At 45.1% G+C, this 17,744-nt stretch overlaps 1 protein-coding gene and 1 pseudogene across 8 annotated transcripts in view; one reads left to right on the forward strand and one right to left on the reverse strand.

The window, feature by feature from the left end:
- The window catches only part of PPCDC (phosphopantothenoylcysteine decarboxylase), a 76,128-nt gene that overhangs the window by 18,306 nt on the left and 40,078 nt on the right, over positions 1-17,744 (forward strand). For 7 of the 8 annotated variants that reach the window (XM_075069512.1, XM_075069515.1, XM_075069514.1 and 4 more), the window contains one exon: positions 14,601-14,696. The exons of the other annotated variant lie outside the window; for it this stretch is intronic. In XM_075069512.1, the coding sequence (XP_074925613.1) occupies positions 14,601-14,696 (96 nt within the window). The remainder of the gene's footprint in view (positions 1-14,600; positions 14,697-17,744) is intronic. 8 annotated transcript variants of the gene reach the window in all.
- On the reverse strand, positions 1,266-13,376 carry LOC142047281 (uncharacterized; annotated as a pseudogene).

Consider the following 17,744-nt stretch of genomic DNA (forward strand, 5'->3'; position numbering starts at 1 on the left):
CGCGTTATTGGACATCTGGGTGAGGAGGCTATGGAACATAGGGAGGAGGGAGGGCTGTTATACAGAGGCTGCAGTGGCAGTCTGTGATCCTGCTGCCGTTCCTGAAGCTCCACCAGATGCCAGAGCATGTCTGTTTGATCCCGCAGTAGCTGCAGCGTTGCATCCTGCTTCCTCTGATCTTCCTTCTGCCATATCTCATCTTGAGCGTTCATCGCGTCCACTTCTGTCCTCGTGTTCATTGGCCGCTTTCCTGTACTGTGATACTGTGTCCTTCCACTCATTCAAATGAGCTCTTTTACTGCGGGTCAATTGCATGATTTCAGAGAACATTTAATCTCGTGTGCATTTTTTCGCTGCCTTATCTGAGATAGCCTTCAGGACGAAAGAGGGAGGCTTGAAAAATTTGCAGCTGCGGAAGGGGAAAAAAGGGAGAGAAGTATTTAAAAGGATACGTTTTGCAGAACAATGTGTGTACTCTTTCACGGTGAATAACACTATTCACATTACACAGCACATGTGATTTTGGTACAAGGTCGCATTTTGCATCTTAATATTGGGTGCCTGTGGCTTTGGTGTTAGAGATCACAGACCCAGGGCCGGGCAACAGAATTCAGCTTGCATGTGGCCATTGTAAGCCATTGTCTTTCAGCTTCTGCAACCTTCATAAAAGCAGCGCCCTCCTTTTCCATACCTTTGGTTTTCGTGTTAACGTGCAGCAGGAGAAACCAAACTAACCCCACCCCGCTTCCAATTCTCTGGGATGATTACTTTACCCCTCCCTGCACTGCGAGGCTGGTTTCAGGGAAGATCCCTGCTACCCAAACCCAAACAGCTCAGCGCCAATGCCGCCCCCCCCCCCACTAACTGCAGGGAAGGATTTCTTTTCAGCCACAGGCGAACAGCCCCGTAGGAACAGTCACCTCTGTCCCTTTAATTAAAATTCCTGTATTTCAACGAGGTTACCATGAACGATATCACGCTCCTGAGGATAACACAGAGAGATAAAGAACGGATGTTGCTTGAATGCCAGCAAACACCGGGACTATACGCTGCCATGCTTTGTCATGCAGTGATACCAGATTACTTGCTACTAGTGTGGCGTGGTAAAGTGTCCTACTGTGGAGGATGGAATAAGGCTGTACTGCCCTGAAGCCTTCTGCAAAAGCTTTTGGAGTAACCTCCAAGAGAGCTTCATGGAGATGTCCCTGGAGGATTTCCGCTCCATCCCCAGACACGTTAACAGACTTTTCCAGTAGCTGTACTGGCTGCGAATGCATATTAAGTCCTCAGAGCAAATTAATCATTAAAAAAGTTTGCTTTTAAACCATGTGTAATATTTACAAAGGTACATGCACCAGAGGTCCCTTCCATGGCTTCATGGTCCAGGATACCGCCTTGGGAGGGTTAGGAGGCTACTTCAGTCAGGCTGAGAAAAAGATCCTGGCTGTTGGGGAAAATGGTGTGCTGTATGCTCTCCACAAGGTTGTCGTCGTCCTCATCTTCCCCATCTGCAAAATCCTCGGGCATGGCTGAGAGTACCCCCTCCTCGGAATCCAGGGACAGGGGTGGGGTAGTGGTGGTGGCCTCCCCCCCCCGAATTGCATGCAGCTCAGCGTAGAAGCGGCATGTCTGCCGCTCTGCACTGGACCGTCCATTTGCTTCTTTGGTTTTCTGGTATGCTTGCCTGAGCTCGTTAACTTTCACGCAACACTGTAATGAGTCCCTATGGTGTCCGCTCTCCAACATGCCCTTGGAGACTTTTTCAAATGTTTTGGCATTACGTTTTTTGGAACGTAGTTCTGCTAGCATGGAATCCTCTCCCCATACAGCAATCAGATCAAGTATCTCTCGTACAATCCATGCTGTAGCTTTTTTGATTCTCGGACTGCACGGTTACCTGTGCTGATGAGCTCTGGATGTTCACCTGTGCTGATCAGCTCTCCACGCTGGGCAAACAGGAAATGAAATTCAAAAGTTTGCGGGGCTTTTCCTGTCTATCTGGCCAGTGCATCCTGTCATAAGTAGATAGGTAAGGGTTAATTTTCTTTTACCTGTAAAGGGTGAACAAAGGGGGAACCAAACACGCTGACAACGCCGTAGGAGCCGAATCGAGTTAAGAGCCGAGCTAACTTTTCTCCTTCTGTTTTTGGACGAGGTGAGCATGAGGAAGGTCCTGGCTGGTTGTGAAGGAGGAAGTCGGGTCATTTATTGTGGGTTTTCTCGCTGCCGGCATGTATGGTGCTTTGAAACAGCTTGTTTGCCCATAACTCCCATAGTTCTTCTCAAAATTAGTTCTCTTCTCTTTCTCCACTAGCTCAATTGTCGCTGTAGGTCAACAAAAAGGAAACATCCAGTAATCGGCTTGCTGGGACATTGTGCGTGCTTGATTTGATGAGTAGAACTTCTACCCTTCCATCGGAGTTCATGGAACTTATGGCGTGAGACTGGGTTTGAGAGGTAGTGGTTGTGATGGGGTATCTCTTTTCCTCTCACACAATCACGACTCGCCGATATTGCATTGACATGTTTCCTCTCAAGTCTGTCTGATATAATTCGGAATATCCTGGGTATTGAGATTTGCTTTCAATGAGAGAGTGTCCGCTCAGTTCATAGGTAGTAAGGTTTTTCTTTCTCATTTTTGTATATTTACATTTTTGTTTTTCGGTTTTTTTCTATGGAATCTGTGGTGGAGTCTTGTCTTTGAGTTTCTGGGTCTAGTGACTTCACGGCAAAAGAGAGCATGGTTAAGATGAGTCCCTTCTGTTATGCTTCGGTGTGAGCTCTGTCATATCTGTGACACGGTCCATAGCGGCTTGGGGGGTTAGTGGCAAAAAAGCCCATTTGGGCACTCGTCGGTTGCTTACTTTTCCTATGTCCCAGGGCGGGGAGAAAGTTACGAGGAAAAGAAGGAGAGATAGTAATAGACTCATTCTCGTTGTGCTTTGTGGTTTTCTTCTAGTTACTGCTACTGAGACAAAGAGGAGGCGTGAATCTCTTTGTGTGAGCTTAACTAGGTTGAATGCATAGCCTCAGGGGAAGCGTATGATTATCCTCGCTGGCGTGGTATTCAAGGAAGCCTGGTAAGCACTCGCCTTCGGTTACCCAGAAACAGGGGGGAAGCTGGGGGTAGAGCGCAGGACCCAGCGGCTCTGGTCGTTGTGGGGCTCCCCAGATAAGTCTGCGCGTGCGACTGAGGCTGATAGTCAGCTCAATACTTATCTGGTTGCAGCGAAATAAGATCCAAGGCTGGCGTATAAGCTGGGGGTTCACAGTAAGCAACCAGTTTGTACGCTAAGGTCCAGATTGGGACAGAGCTTTACCACATCATCCGAGTTCAGTATTCGCTGTCCAGAGCAGTCCACATGGTGCACTGTGACATACCCCCGGAGGGGCCAAACCCCGTCGCATTGAATCCATGCACCCTAATTCGAACTGGCAGTGTTCGATTTTAGCGCTACTTCCCTCGTCAGAGGAGGAGACAGAAATCTTTTTTCTAGAACCCTTATGCCAAAGGTAAATGCTTTGTTGTGTGGACCGATACAGGCTTTAATTCGATTTAGCGTGGCTAAATTTGACCTAAACTCGATGTAGACCAGGCCGAATTAGATGAGTAAGCAAGGAGCCATCCCTGAGAAGATAATCTAACAGTGGAATAACCTTAATCATGGAATGTGTTAAATCTCTGATTTACTTGAGTTTTTAAAGCATGACTGAAATGTCTTTTGTAGCCCTATGGGCGTGCTGCTTGCTTGCTTGCTGGCTTATAACCTTTCTTATGGGTTTGTGTAAAATAGCTTTGTATTAGACTATTTTGGGGCGGGCAGTCATGTGAAGAACCCTACAGGGCACCTGTTGATGAGCTAAGTAAGTTTAGCAGTAACACTGTTTGTGAGCTTGATAGAGAAGTTGTAGCGATGTGCGCTATAAACTTAACAGGACACCACAAAGACGTGAAATAACCACCAAACTGGATTCAGGACAGAAATAACAGATGTGAGAATGAGCAGCCTGATTTGATGGGGTGAGAATGGGACGTGGAAGGTGTCACATAAGAAGGCAAACCACCTGATAAGGTTTAGGTTGTTTTTTCTTGGGTTTTTGGCTTAGTTCTGGCCTTCTAGCTCTCTAGCCTTCCCCTAATTTTCACCTTCCATCACAGCTTGAGGAACCATGCCATCAAGACTCTTTTTGCATGCCAGAAATGAGGGCTGGTTCCTTTGTCACTACCATCAGAGTACTCAAGAGAAGATGAAGATGTGGTTAATGTAGGAGTTTTAAGTAAAGATACCCATGTACATCCAAAACAGATACTACTTTCCTTTTAAATATCATGGATTGCATTACTTTCACATTATGATATACTTTTTCCTATCATGTCGTAAAAGTCCTCTACAGCATTATAATGATGTTCTCAGCGTAAGTGTCCTGTCTACAATGCCAGAGGTTCTTGCAAGACTCTGTGTACCTGATTTTGGGACAAGAACGGACTTTGATTCAGATCGATTGGCAACCATTTTAACTTATATAAATAATAATAGTGTCTCCGCCTACAATCACAGCACACACACTGTTATAAGGCAAACAGAGGCTGTTACAGATATATGGAACGGGGGATATACTGACATCTCTTTCCAGATTTAGGATAGAGACTTGAAAGTCCCACTTAGGATGGAGTAAGCAACGAGCTATCCTGCAGAAACTAATTTAATGTGGAATAGTTACTCATTGGAACAGCTTACCCAGGAATATGTTACAATGGAGTCTTTCAAAATCAATGATTGAATGTTTTGAAAGATGCACCTAGTTTAACTATAACATATTGGGTTAAAGCTGAATCACTGGGGTGCACTTCTCTGCTATACGCGCAGGCTCAAACCTAGATGGATCAGAATTGTCCCTTTTGTCTTAAAAATCTGTGAAAAGAAATGGCAGAAGAGAAGGTTTTAAACGTGCCTTGGCTGGGCAGCTATGTTTTGTTTCGAAGGCTTGCTCTGCACTATAAAGGTTTGCTGCCTTCACCTGACCCGGTACAGTTAAAGCAGCAAACACTCTAGTTGTGTACGCAATTATATCAGTATGAAAAATTCTTATATCACTCATAGGCGTTATTTTGGTTTCAGGAACTGAAATAACTATATTGCTATAAGGCCCTTTATATCGGTCATAACTGCATATGCACTAGAGCTTTTACTGGTATAACTACATGGCTAGATACTAATAATAATTAATAATATAGACTCACTAACCAGTGGTAGGCTATTGTGTACACTAGAAAGTTTATTATAGCTATGCCAGCAACCTGTAAGGCAGGTCTACATTGTGCACCCTATAGAGTGACAGGTGTATTGCGACAGCCGTGCCGCTGTAAGTGTGCAATGTAGCTGCTCTTCATTAGCCAGAAAAAAGCTCTTCCTGCTGACAAAATAAACTACTTCCACGAGGGCGGTACTTTGTCGTGGAGCGTGTCTCGCTGCTGATAAGCACATCCACACGCTGCTTTTTGTCAGTAACTTTTTGTCGGTGAGGAGTGGGTTTTTATTTTTTTTTCACACCCTGACTGACAAGTCTTTCCTGCCGAAAGTGCGGTGTAGTCATAGCCTTAGTGCCAGTTGCAGGCTTTATAGCAGCAAAAACAGTGGCTTTTGCTGTCTCAAGTCATACCAGTTACTGAACAAGGAGAAGTGCACCAAGTGATTCTGCATTGAAACCCATATTTTGTGTTAAGCAAGGCTTTATTATATAGAAATGTCATTTTAAAGAATCTCATCCAATATAATATTCCTTGGCTAAGTGTATAGATAGATCTTGCCACAGTTATGCTAGGTGAGCTCAAAGATTCCTAGTGCATGTTAACACTGGTACTACATCAAACGATGCTAAGTACATTTAGGGTTTGGCTAAACTTGGCAGCTGTTACCAGCGACGGCGGACGTTAAAGCTGTCTTCATACAGCTGTGTAGGGAAAGTGTTGCAGTGTGGCCAACACTGCAGCTACCAGCGCTTGCAGTGTGGCCACATTGCGCATTTGCCGTGGTGTTGGGAGTGGTGCATTATGGGCAGCATTCAGGTTCAAGTGGCTGCCAACGTGCTTTCAAAAGAGGGTGTTGGGATGGAGTGGACAGGAGCGCCCGTGGGACGGAGAAAGAGAGGTGGATTTTTGGAGCTGACACTGTGTCAGTCCCTTGCCTTGCAAAGTTCCGACCCCGTTCCCACCCTCTCTCATTCCCTAAATGCAAAATAGCCTTCTTTGTTTTCTCACAGACAGCATAAGCAGGCTGCTCCAAACGATACCCCCGCCGCCGGGCTGTTCTCTCCTCAAGCAAACACTAGCAAAGATGTGGACATTCCAAATGAAATTCCCCCTGCCTGGCCTCTGCTCGAGCAAAGAGTAGCTGTGTTTGTTTTTTAGATAAGCAGCTGGAGCCGAGTTTCACAACAAAACGAAGAAGGATCCCAACAAACAAAGAGTATTAGCTTTACTTCAAAGGCATTATGGGACGGTCCGAGTCAGTTACAGTGTAGTAAGATAATCATGTTTACGCTAGCAACCCCAGTGCTGCAAGAGTAGCTCTATTTCTTTAGTCCTCTCGTCGAGGTGAGTACAACCAGCGCTGTAGCCAGGAGTTACAGCGCTGTATGTGCCTTGTCAGTGTGACGGGGAGTGAGTTGCAGTGCTGTAAGCCCACCACCAGGCACTGTAACTCAAAGTGTAGCCAAGCCCTAGATTTAATTGGGCTATCTTTTAAATCAGACTGTTTATTCCTATTTTCTTATAAGCCAAGAGCCTGTATTGACATCTTAATGCAGTGATGATATTTTTCTGTATTTTCTTTCTCTTTATATAAAGTTCTTTTTAAAACCTGGTTGAGGTTTTTGGTTTTTCTCTGGTGAGGCTACAGGAAGGAGGGGTGGAAAATCTCTTTATGTTAGCTTTACTAGGTTTGAAGGCATCGCCTCAGGGGGAGGGTGATTACCCTCTTTGTTTTGCCTTCAAGGAGTTAAGTACTGCATCGCCCAGGCTCACCCAGGGAGGGAAGCGGGGGAGCAGATAACGAGGAGACAAGGGGGAGGAACTTGTTTTCCCGTTTGAGATAGGGAGACCCAGGGGTCTGGGTCTTGGGGGTCCTCCCAGGGAAAGTTGGGGAGGCCAGAGAGGGGGTCCCCCCAAGGAATTTGGGGAACCCAGGCTGATAGTAGCCTCAATACTATCTGGTGGCAGCGAAATAAGATCCAAGCTGGGTATAAGCTTGGGGAGGTTCACAGTAAGCACCCAGATTTTGTACGCTAAGGTCCAGATTTGGGACAGAGTTTACCACACATCCGAGTTCAGATTGCTGTCCAGAGCAGTCACAATGGTGCACTGTGAAATACCGCCCGGAGGCCAATACCGTCGAATTGCATCCATGCTAACCCTAATTCGAACTGGCAGTGTCGATTTTAGCGCTACTCCCCTCGTCAGGGAGGAGTACAGAAATCGATTTTTAAGAACCCTTTATGCCAAAGTAAATTGCTTTGTTGTGTGGACCGATACAGGCTTAATTCGATTTAGCGTGGCTAAAATTTGACCTAAACGCATAGTGTAGACCAGGCCGAATTAGGATGAGTAAGCAAGGAGCCCATCCCTGCAGAAGATAATTTAACAGTGGGAATAATTAATCATTGGAATGTGTTAAATTCTCTATTACTTGGAGTTTTTAAAGCATGACTGAATGTCTTTTGTAGCCCATAGGGCTAGCCTGCTTGCTTGCTTGCTTGCTTATATCCTTTCTTATGGGTTTGTTGATAATAGCTTTGTATTAGACTAATTTTTTGCAGTAATGGAAGAAACCTACAGGGCACATCCTGTATGATGAGCTAAAGTAAGTTAGCGTACACATGTTTGTGAGCTTTGGCATAGAGAAGTTGTCAAGCGATTGTGCGCTATAAACTTAACAGGTACACCACAAAGAACGTGGAAATAACCACCAAACTGATTCAGGCCAGAAATAACAGATGTGAGAATGAGCACCCTGATTTGATGTGGGTGAAGAAATTGGACGTGGAAGGTTGGGCACATAAGAAGGCAAACCACCCTGATAAGGGTTAGGTTAGTTTTTTCTTGGGTCTTTTTTGGCTTAGTTTCCTGGCCTTCTAGCTCTCTAGCTTCCCCTAAATTTTTCACCTTCCACTCAAGCATTGAGGAACCTGGACCATCAGACTCTTTTTGGCATGCCAGAAATGAGGCTGGTCCTTTGTCTCTTACCATCAGGTTCTCAAGGAAGGATGAGTGTGTGTTAATGTAGGAAGTTTTATAGTAAAGGATACCACATGTACCTCCAAAACAGTACTATTTCCTTTTTAATTCTGGTTGATTACTTTCCATTTGATTACTTTTTCACTTATGTCAGTAAAAGTCTCTACAGCTATATTGTGTTCTCAGCGTAAGTGTCCTTGTCATACATCCAGAGGGGTTCTTGCAAGACTCTGTGTAGCCTGATTTTGGGACAAGAAACATATCTTCTGATCAGATCGATTGGCAAGCCATTTAACTTATATAAATAATAATATTGTTCCCCTACAATCAAGCAACACAACTGTTATAAAGGCAAACAGAGGCTGTTACAGATATATGGAAAGGAGGGAATACTGATCTCTTTCCAACTTTAGGTAGAGGGACATGAAAGTCCCACTTAGGATGAGTAAGCAACGAGCCTATCCCTGCAGAAAATAATTTAATAGTGGGAATAGTTAATCATTGGAACAGCTTACCCAGGAATATGTTACAATGGAGTTTTAAAATCATGATTGAATGTCTTTTGAAAAGATGCACCCTAGTTTAACTATAAATATTGGGTTAAATGCATGAATCACTGGGTGCACTTCTCTGCTATACAGGAGGTCAAACTAGATGATCAGAATGGTCCCTTTTGTCCTTAAAAATCTGTGAAAGAAATGGCAGAAAGAGAATGGTTTTTAAAAGTGCCTTGGCTGCAGCTATGTGTTTGTTTCGAAGGGCTTGTCTACACTATAAAGGTTTGCTGCCTTACCTGTACCGGTACAGTTAAAGCAGCAAAAAAACTCTAGTTGTGTACACAATTATATCAGTATGAAAATTCTTATATCACTATATAGCTTATTTTGGTTCAGGAACTGAAATAAACTATATTGCTATAAGGCACCTTTATATCGGTATAACTGCATATGCACTAGAGCTTTTACTGGTATAACTACATTGGCAATACTAATAATAATTAATATATAATACTCCTAACCAGTGTAGGCTTTGTGTACACTAGAAAGTTTAGTTATAGCTATGCCAGCAAACCCTGTAAGGCAATGTCTACATTGTGCACCTTAGAGTGACAGGTGTATTGCGACAGCCGTGCCGCTGTAAGGTGTGCAATGTAGCTGCTCTTCATTAGCCAGGAAAAAAAGCTCTCCTGCTGACAAAATAAAACTACTTCCAACGAGGGGCGGTAGCTTTGTCGTTGGGAGAGTGTCTCCTGCTGATAAAGCACCATCCACACCGATGCTTTTTGTCAGTAACATTTTTGTCGGTGAGGAGTGGGTTTTTTTTTTTTTTTCACACCCTGACTGACAAAAGTTTTACTGCCGAAAGTGCGGTGTAGTCATAGCCTTAGTGCAGTTGCAGCTTATAGCAGCAAAACAGTGCTTTTGCTGGTCTAGTCTATACCAGTTACTGAACAAGGAGAAGTGCACCCAGTGATTCCTGCATTGAACCCAATATTTTGTGGTTAAGCCAAGGCTTTTATTAATATAGAAATGTCATTAAAAATCTCATCCAATATTAATATTCTGGCTAAAGTGTATAGTATAGATCTGGCCACAGTTATGCTAGTTAGCTCCAAAAGATTCCTAGTGCATGTTAACACTGGGACTACATCAACACATGCTAAGTACCATTTAGGGTTTGGCTACACTTGCAGCTGTACAGCGCTGGGAGTTAAAGCTGTCTTCATACAGCTGTGTAGGGAAAGTGTTGCAGTGTGGCCACACTGACAGCTACCAGCGCTGCAGTGTGGCCACATTTGCAGCATTTGCCGTGGTGTTGGGAGTGGTGCATTATGGGCAGCTATCCCAGCGTTCAAGTGGCTGCAACGTGCTTTTCAAAAGAGGGTGGTGGGATGGAGTGTGACAGGGAGCGTGGGGGAGAAAGAGAGAGTGGATTTTTGGAGCTGACACTGTGTCAGCTCCCTGCCTTGCAAGTTCCGACCCCTTCCCACCCCTCTCTCATTCACTAAATGCAAATAGCCTTCTTTGTTTTTTTCCTCACAGACCAGATAAGCAGCTGCTCCAAAACGGATACCCCCCCCGCCCGCCGGGCTGCTTCTCTCCTCAAGCAAACACTAGCTGTGGACATTCCAAAGGAATCCCCCTGCCTGCCTCTGCTCGAGCAAAGAGTAGCTGTGTTTGTTTTTTAGATAAGCAGCTCTGGGAGCCCCGAGTTCACAACAAAACGAAGAGAGGCATCACAACAAAACAAAGAGTATTATCTTTACTTCAAAGCATTATGGGAAGGTTCCGGAGGTCAGTTACAGTGTAGTAAGATTAATCACTGTTTACGCTAGCACCCCAGTGCTGCAAGAGTAGCTCTATTCTCTTTATTCCTCTCGTCGAGGTGGAGTACAACCAGCGCTGTAGCCAGGGAGTTACAGCGCTGTATGTGCCTTGTCAGTGTGGACGGGGAGTGAGTTGCAGTGCTGTAAAGCCACCACCAGCACTGTAACTCAAAAGTGTAGCCAAGCCCTTAGAGTATGTCAGCCAGGTCTACATGGGGCAGTTTCAGCACAACATTTTAGAATGCTTTACAATTTATACCCCTCCGGTGCACATTGAGACACCTTATAGACAAGCCTAAAGAATGCAGTTACTGTGTAAAGTCAAAAAGAGTAGGAGTACTTGTGGCACCTTAGAGACTAACAAACACTACCCTAGTCACCATGGATGTAGAGGCTCTCTACACAAACATCCCACACACTGATGGAATACAAGCTGTCAGCGAACTATCCTATGATGCCCGCACAATGGTTGCTGCTGTGCCTTTATCTACACCACAACTATTTCAAATCTGATGCAATATATATCTCCCGTCGTTGACATCGCGCGACCCGCTGGCCCCACAATGCCAACCATTTTTATGGTGACCTGGAACAAATGCTCTCAGCTCTCGTCCACTCACCGCCCCCCCCCACCTTGCGTACATGATGGCATCTTCATCATAATGGACCATGGGAACGGGACTCCGGACAGTTCCACCACATTCAGACAGCTTCATTCCACGTCACTCGCTGGCGACAATCTCCATGGAAGTCCACTTCCTAGACAACCACGGTGAATAAGTGTGGTCCATTACATCACCCTGTAACGGGAAACTCCTGCTGCTCTGCCTACTTCAATGCCTAATGCCTACCTCATGCTGCAGCTGTCCTCCCGGCACCACCGCTATTTTCTACAGCCAACATAAAGTCAACCATATTGCTCTACCTCGCAGAGACCAACATCTACAAACATCTCACCAAATTCTCAAACTACAAATCCCGCACCGAGAGTAAGGAAACAGATCAACGAGCCAGACTTGTACTCACGGCCGCCTATGCAAAAAATGGCAACCCAAGAAGAACCAACATCCACTGGCCATCCTCAGTCCCACTAAACCCTCCACGCAACATCAGGCAACTTACAACCCTCGACACTGATCCCAACTTTAACAGGCTGGTGAGCGAGTCCTTCCCCAACTCCTGCAACTGAAGGCATATTATCACAGTAACTTGCGACTGCACCCCTAATAACTCTTCTTAACTCAGCTGACTCCATGCAAAAACCTTCATGCCAACGCTTGCCTATCTACACCAGTGACCTACAAGACCTACTGATTCACCACCCTCCACTGGTTTCACCTGCATTCGCCAAGAATATTACGCCATATTAGCCGCAATCTCCCTCTTGCTTGTACACGGCCAACTGACGTCTTACGAAGTAAAGAGGACACAAATCGATTTAGAATGCACTGTACACAACTGTCGGGAGAACTTAACTCCCTGCCAACCATAGGATCTCAGGTAGCCCTCGGCGCAAAAAACTTCGATAGACGTCAAAGAGAAACTGCTGAGCTTCAGTTCATCTGCAAATTTGACACCATCAGCTCAGGATTAAACAAAGACTGTGAATGGCTTGCCAACTACAAAACCAGTTTCTTCTCCCTTGGTTTTCACACCTCAGCTGCTAGAAGAGGGCCTCATCCTCCCTGATTGAACTAACCTTGTTATCTCTAGCCTGCTTCTTGCTTGCTTATATATACTTATTCCTGGAAATTTCCACTACATGCATCTGACGAAGTGGGTATTCACCCACGAAAGCTCATGCTCCAAAACGTCTGTTAGTTTATAAGGTGCCACAATACTGTTTGCTGCTTTTACAGATCCAGACTAACATGGCTACCTCTCTGATACTTAACAAATTTATTGTAGCATAAGCTCTCATGGGCTGCAGCTCACTTCATCGGATGCATGTAGTGGAAAATACAGAAGAAAGATATGTATGTATAAAATCAGCATTTAAATAGGCTATGTAGGCTCTGAGGTAAACACCTCATTGAGGCAAATAGGGTAGCAGATAGTGCAGTTAGCACCTTTGCTGCCGCTGTGGCTGGAAACAGTTTTGTGCAAAGTGAGGTTAATGGGGAAACTGTGGTTGTTGCTCTGAAAATGATTTTGACACTGGAAAGGGCCAGAAATATGTGTGATTTCAAATGAAATCTATGGAAAATGAGCAAACGTTGCAGAAAGAGCATAATGTCCCGGAGTGTGATGCAGAATAACTGGATAGTGCCCTGCTGTGGAGAACAAGCAACCACAGAACCCAGCCTGGGGGAGGAAGAGCTGAAAGACATGCACTCAGATAGTGCTGGCTGACTCCAGCTAGCTGCTTGCTTGTTTGATTGCAGTTCATAGGTACGTGCCCCAACTATGCTTTGACATTGTCTTTTTCAAAGCAACATAAACTAAACTGGAAAAAATCACTTTTATTCCAGAATAAAACTGTCAATCCAGTATGATGTACTGCTCCACCTGTATCAGTATAAATATACCTGCAGGGTATATAACAGGTAAATTTCTATATGTAGACCAGCCCTCCTTAGATTCTGAAATAAACAGCAAAAGTGATCAAAGACCCTGAAGTTTGGGAGCTGGAATTTTCCACTGCCCCAGGTCAGCCTAGGTAACAAGGGTGGAAGAAGATGAGCCTAGAATTGTCATTGCTAGGAAGATAAAACAGTCACTGTTGAGGAGATAGGTTAACCTGTTCCCAAGCCTCACCTGCTGCTGTTGGAGATGGTCAGCAGCTTTTAATGACGACAGAGGTGTAGCAGCTAGCATGATGAGTACACTTAGCCCATAATCAAGTATATCACTATGGATGTGCCTACACAGAGGTTTTCTTCAAATTCTGGTGGACATAATGGCAGAAAGTGCTAGCATATACTGGCCATCATCAGTAAAGAGCAAAGTCTTTTGTCCTCTTCAATGTTCCACTCTAGTCCATTTGCTGTTGACGGGCCTTCCTTGTTGGCCACTTTCTGTTGGAGATAATCGCTTTACACTAGTTAATGTCTCTCTCCTATCTGGTGATTTTCACAGAGGGTTACAGTGAAAACACTCGAATATTACCTTGTGATATGGGATACAGATATGATAAGTGAGATTAATGCATGCAGCAACTTACAAGCATTTCATAAAATCTAAACACTAAATGCATTGTTATTCTAGTACTTATTTTTACAATACTAACACACAGGTGAGCCTGACTGATTTCAACCATGTATTTGTAAGTATTCAGTTGAGGCATGGGGATCTCGGCATGAGCTGGCACCTGGTATGCCAGCATCACGCTCCATAATAGGTAGTAAGTGTGCATCCTCATTGGTTGTAGGACAACAACCAGAGAATTTGAGAAAAGCCTCCTTGTAGTTAAAACCATTGAGTGACACCCATAATTTCGCATGGTAGACAGACTGTTTGCATGCAGTTTGATTGCAAATGCAGCAGGTGTAGTTAGACATAGACCGATGAACAAAAATCCTGCCAGACAGAAATAGCCGTAGGAAACAAAAAGTTTTCTTATGGTGTCGTCTTGTCCACGGCCATGAGGTGCCCTGGTTAATAGGGCCTTCCAGAGCCAGGCACTTTCACACCCTCTTTCCATAAACATCTCTTGATCAAACAAGAATCTTGTATGGAGCTTTGTTTTTCCTGGCAGCCCTCTTTTCTAAACTACGCCTCTCTTTTGTCTGTTTCGGTCATCTTCACTGGCCCAACTGCTGGTTGGTTATTTGCATATGCTAGGAACCAAATGACTAAGGCCCAGCCTGCTCATGTGAAGAACAGAAATGAGTATCTGGCTTGCATTACACCTGTTTGGTGCCTGACCTTTCAGCAGTGACTGGAAGTGGTTATGCAAATATGAGTAGTAGGATGAAGTCTTGGTGTGAGGGCCTGATATAAAACTCTTTGCCACCCAAGTCCTCTTTCCCTTGTGTGGCTCAGGGCTTTTATGTTTTGAAAGGTAATTGTTTGTGTCTCCTCTTCCTTTTCTCTCGTTAGCTGAAAGTGCGTGTGGTAACAACCGAGAGGGCAAAACATTTCTACAACCCCCAGGAGATTCCTGTAACCCTCTACAGTGACACTGAGGAATGGCAGGTCAGTGTCCCTCTTCTACCCCATCTTATCCATTCTCTATGGTTGCTGGGGATAGCTAATTCCCATGCCAGCTTCACTTTTTATATAGGATTTGTTTGTTCATTCAGTTGACCTAGTCTTCCAGAAATGGCCAATAATGGATACTTCAGAGCAAGGCAAAACCCTCTGCCTCCATAATGCACTTGGTCAGGTGTGCAGATGCTGGATTTGGTGTATTCAAAGAATTCCTTCCTGGTCCCCTGCAAGTGATCAGTTTTTCAGCATGAGGCTGATGGACTGATTTCATTCACTTTTACGGAGCCTTTGAATCCAAGTACGGAGTATTAAAAACATGCAAATAATATGATGTTGCCCTTTCTGGATGGTGGTGATGGTGGTATTTTATTATTACAGTAGTGTTTAGTGGTCTCAACCAATATCATAGCCTCATTGTGATAGGCACTGTACAAACACGTCATAGACAGGCGCTGTCCTAGAGCTTACAGTCTAAATAGACAGGAACGACTAAGTGTGGAAGAAAGGAAAGATTGTTAGTGAGTAGTGCCACAACCTGGCCCAGTTCCCCTCTCTGGAAAGACACTAGTGTGTTGTGAGAAGACCCAACCACTGGATCCCATGTGCTTCTAAGACTGGTGGGTCTAGGTAAGGACTGGTCACTTCCTGTATCTGGGTCTCTTGGTCACACTGCCTCTACACTATAGGTTGAATTGTGCCAGTGCAATTTTCCGGCACGGTTAGGGAACATCTGTATGTTGTCACATTTTTTGTTTGTGATGACCTAGGACTGTAGCACAGTTCCCAAATTACATGGTCTCAACTACATTGGAAATCAAGTATTAAAGGTTGCCCTCACTATGCCAGAGAAACATATGACACCCAGATGGACGAGGGAAGGAGTGTAGAGTAAGAGGTGGTCTCTGACCATTCAGAACTTAAAAGCTATCCCTATCTCCCTGAATAGCAACTGGAAGTGGGTAGGAAACCACTGAAGAGCTGTGGGTGCAGATGTTATGCAATCATAATGCCTTGCCCAACTGAGAGGGCAGCAGCTTGATTACCCCCTATCATTATCTTAGCCTGTAAATCTACAGACATTATTAATAGTCATAAAATTATCCAGCCTTGTTTAAAATCTACCTTCAGCATATGACTCAATAACCTCCGGCACCACTGAATTTCCCAGGCTTATTATACATCATATGGAGTGTAATAGTAGTTCTAGATTCCCAGCCTCAGATCCGATGCCTGAGCACCAGGAGAAAAAGTTCATCTGTGCCCAGTTTCATTGCAGAGTTCTATCTCATTCTCAACGTTAGTATTTTGCTCTTTTGGATGGGTCCCTCCCATTCATTTTCCTCTTGTAATTAAATACTAGTTAGGATTTCTGATTGGAGACTATGTTACTGAACAGCCTTTCTTCTTAGTCCTGGATCATAACATGAAATCCAGCCAATCAAAACAGATGGCCTGTGTGGTGAAAAATAGTTCCAAATTGTATTTTTGGCAGCCAGAGGCAGCAGTTTGTGCTGCATGAATGAGTTGCTCTCTCCTATTCTTATCATCTTATGATTAGGGCTGCAAGACTGAGATCTGGGTTCTATTCCTGGCTCTGCCACTGACTCATTCTTGTGACCTTGGGTGAGTCACTATCCCTCTCTGTGCCTGTAGTGGTTTAGCAGCGGTGGCTTCCCCCAACTGGGTCTGTCGGAGGCCACTCCGCCTCATTATGTGTCTGTCTGTCTCCTACCATGGGGCATTAGTGGAGTGGCAACAGTCTACCACTCAAGTCTATAGCTCAGGCCTGTGTTAAGGGCCCAGCAACAAAACACAGGTAGGGAGGCCAGGCCCTTAGTCATAAGAACACAAGAATGGCCATACTGGATCAGACCAAAGGTTCATCAAGCCCAGTATCCTGTCCTCTGACAGTGGCCAAAGGCAGGTGCCCCAAAGGGATTGAACAGATAGGTAATCATCAAATGATCCATGCCCTGTCACCCAATCCCAGCTTCTGGCAAACAGAGGCTAGGGACACCATTTCTGTCCATTCTGGCTAATAGCCATAGCTAATATCTTGCATGAATCTATCTAGCTCCCTTTTGAACTCCGTTATGGTATTGGCCTTCATACCACCCTCTGGAAAGGAGTTCCAGAGGTTGACATTATGTTGCATGAAAAAATACTTTCTTGTGTTTGTTTTAAACCTGCTACACCTCTACCCCAATATAACGTGACCCAATATAACACAAATTCGGATATAACATGGTAAAGCAGCACTCTGGGGGGTGGGGCTGCGTACTCTGGTGGATCAGCGCATCAGTGTGTCTGGCTCTGACACTCTGCTCTGAGTGGTGTGTTAAGGGTGTCGGGCTGGGGCCGAGAGGTTGGATAAGGGACAGAGGGTCTCGGGGGGACGGTCAGGGGACAGGGAGCAGCGGGGGTTGGATGGTTCGGAGGTTCTGGAGGAGGGGCGGTCAGGGGACAGGGAACGGGGGCATTGGATAGGGCGTGGGAGTTCTGGGGGTGATTAGGGTTACTGGGCTCTCTGGAGAGGGCAGTAAGGGGACAAGGAGCAGGGAGGCTTAGATAGGGGGTGGGGTCTTGGGAAGGGTGGTTAGGGGCAGGGGGTCTCTGGAGGGGGTAGTCAGGTACAAGGAGCGGGGGGGGTTGGATGGGTTGGGGGTTCTGAGGGGTCAGTCAGGTCGGGATGTAGGCGGGATGAAATGGGGCAGGACCATTCACATTTGCTGACTATTAATAATGGAAATGCTCGAGGCCAAAGCAAGTTTGATATAACGCAGTTTTCACTTATAAGGTGGTAAGGTTTTTTGGCTCCCGAGGACAGCATTATGTCGGGGTAGAGGTGTACCTAGTGACTTCATTTCGTGGCCCCTTGTTCTTGTATGATGAGAAGGAGTAAATAACACTCGATATAACACTCATTGTGGAGAAACTAAATGGATTCTTTGCTTCAGACTTCATGGCTGAGGATGTTAGGGAGATTCCCAAACCTGAGCTGGCTTTTGTAGGTGACAAATCTGAGGAAGTGTC

This window comes from Chelonoidis abingdonii, chromosome 9 (genome assembly GCF_003597395.2).
Source record: "Chelonoidis abingdonii isolate Lonesome George chromosome 9, CheloAbing_2.0, whole genome shotgun sequence".
Taxonomy (NCBI): Eukaryota; Metazoa; Chordata; order Testudines; family Testudinidae; genus Chelonoidis; species Chelonoidis abingdonii.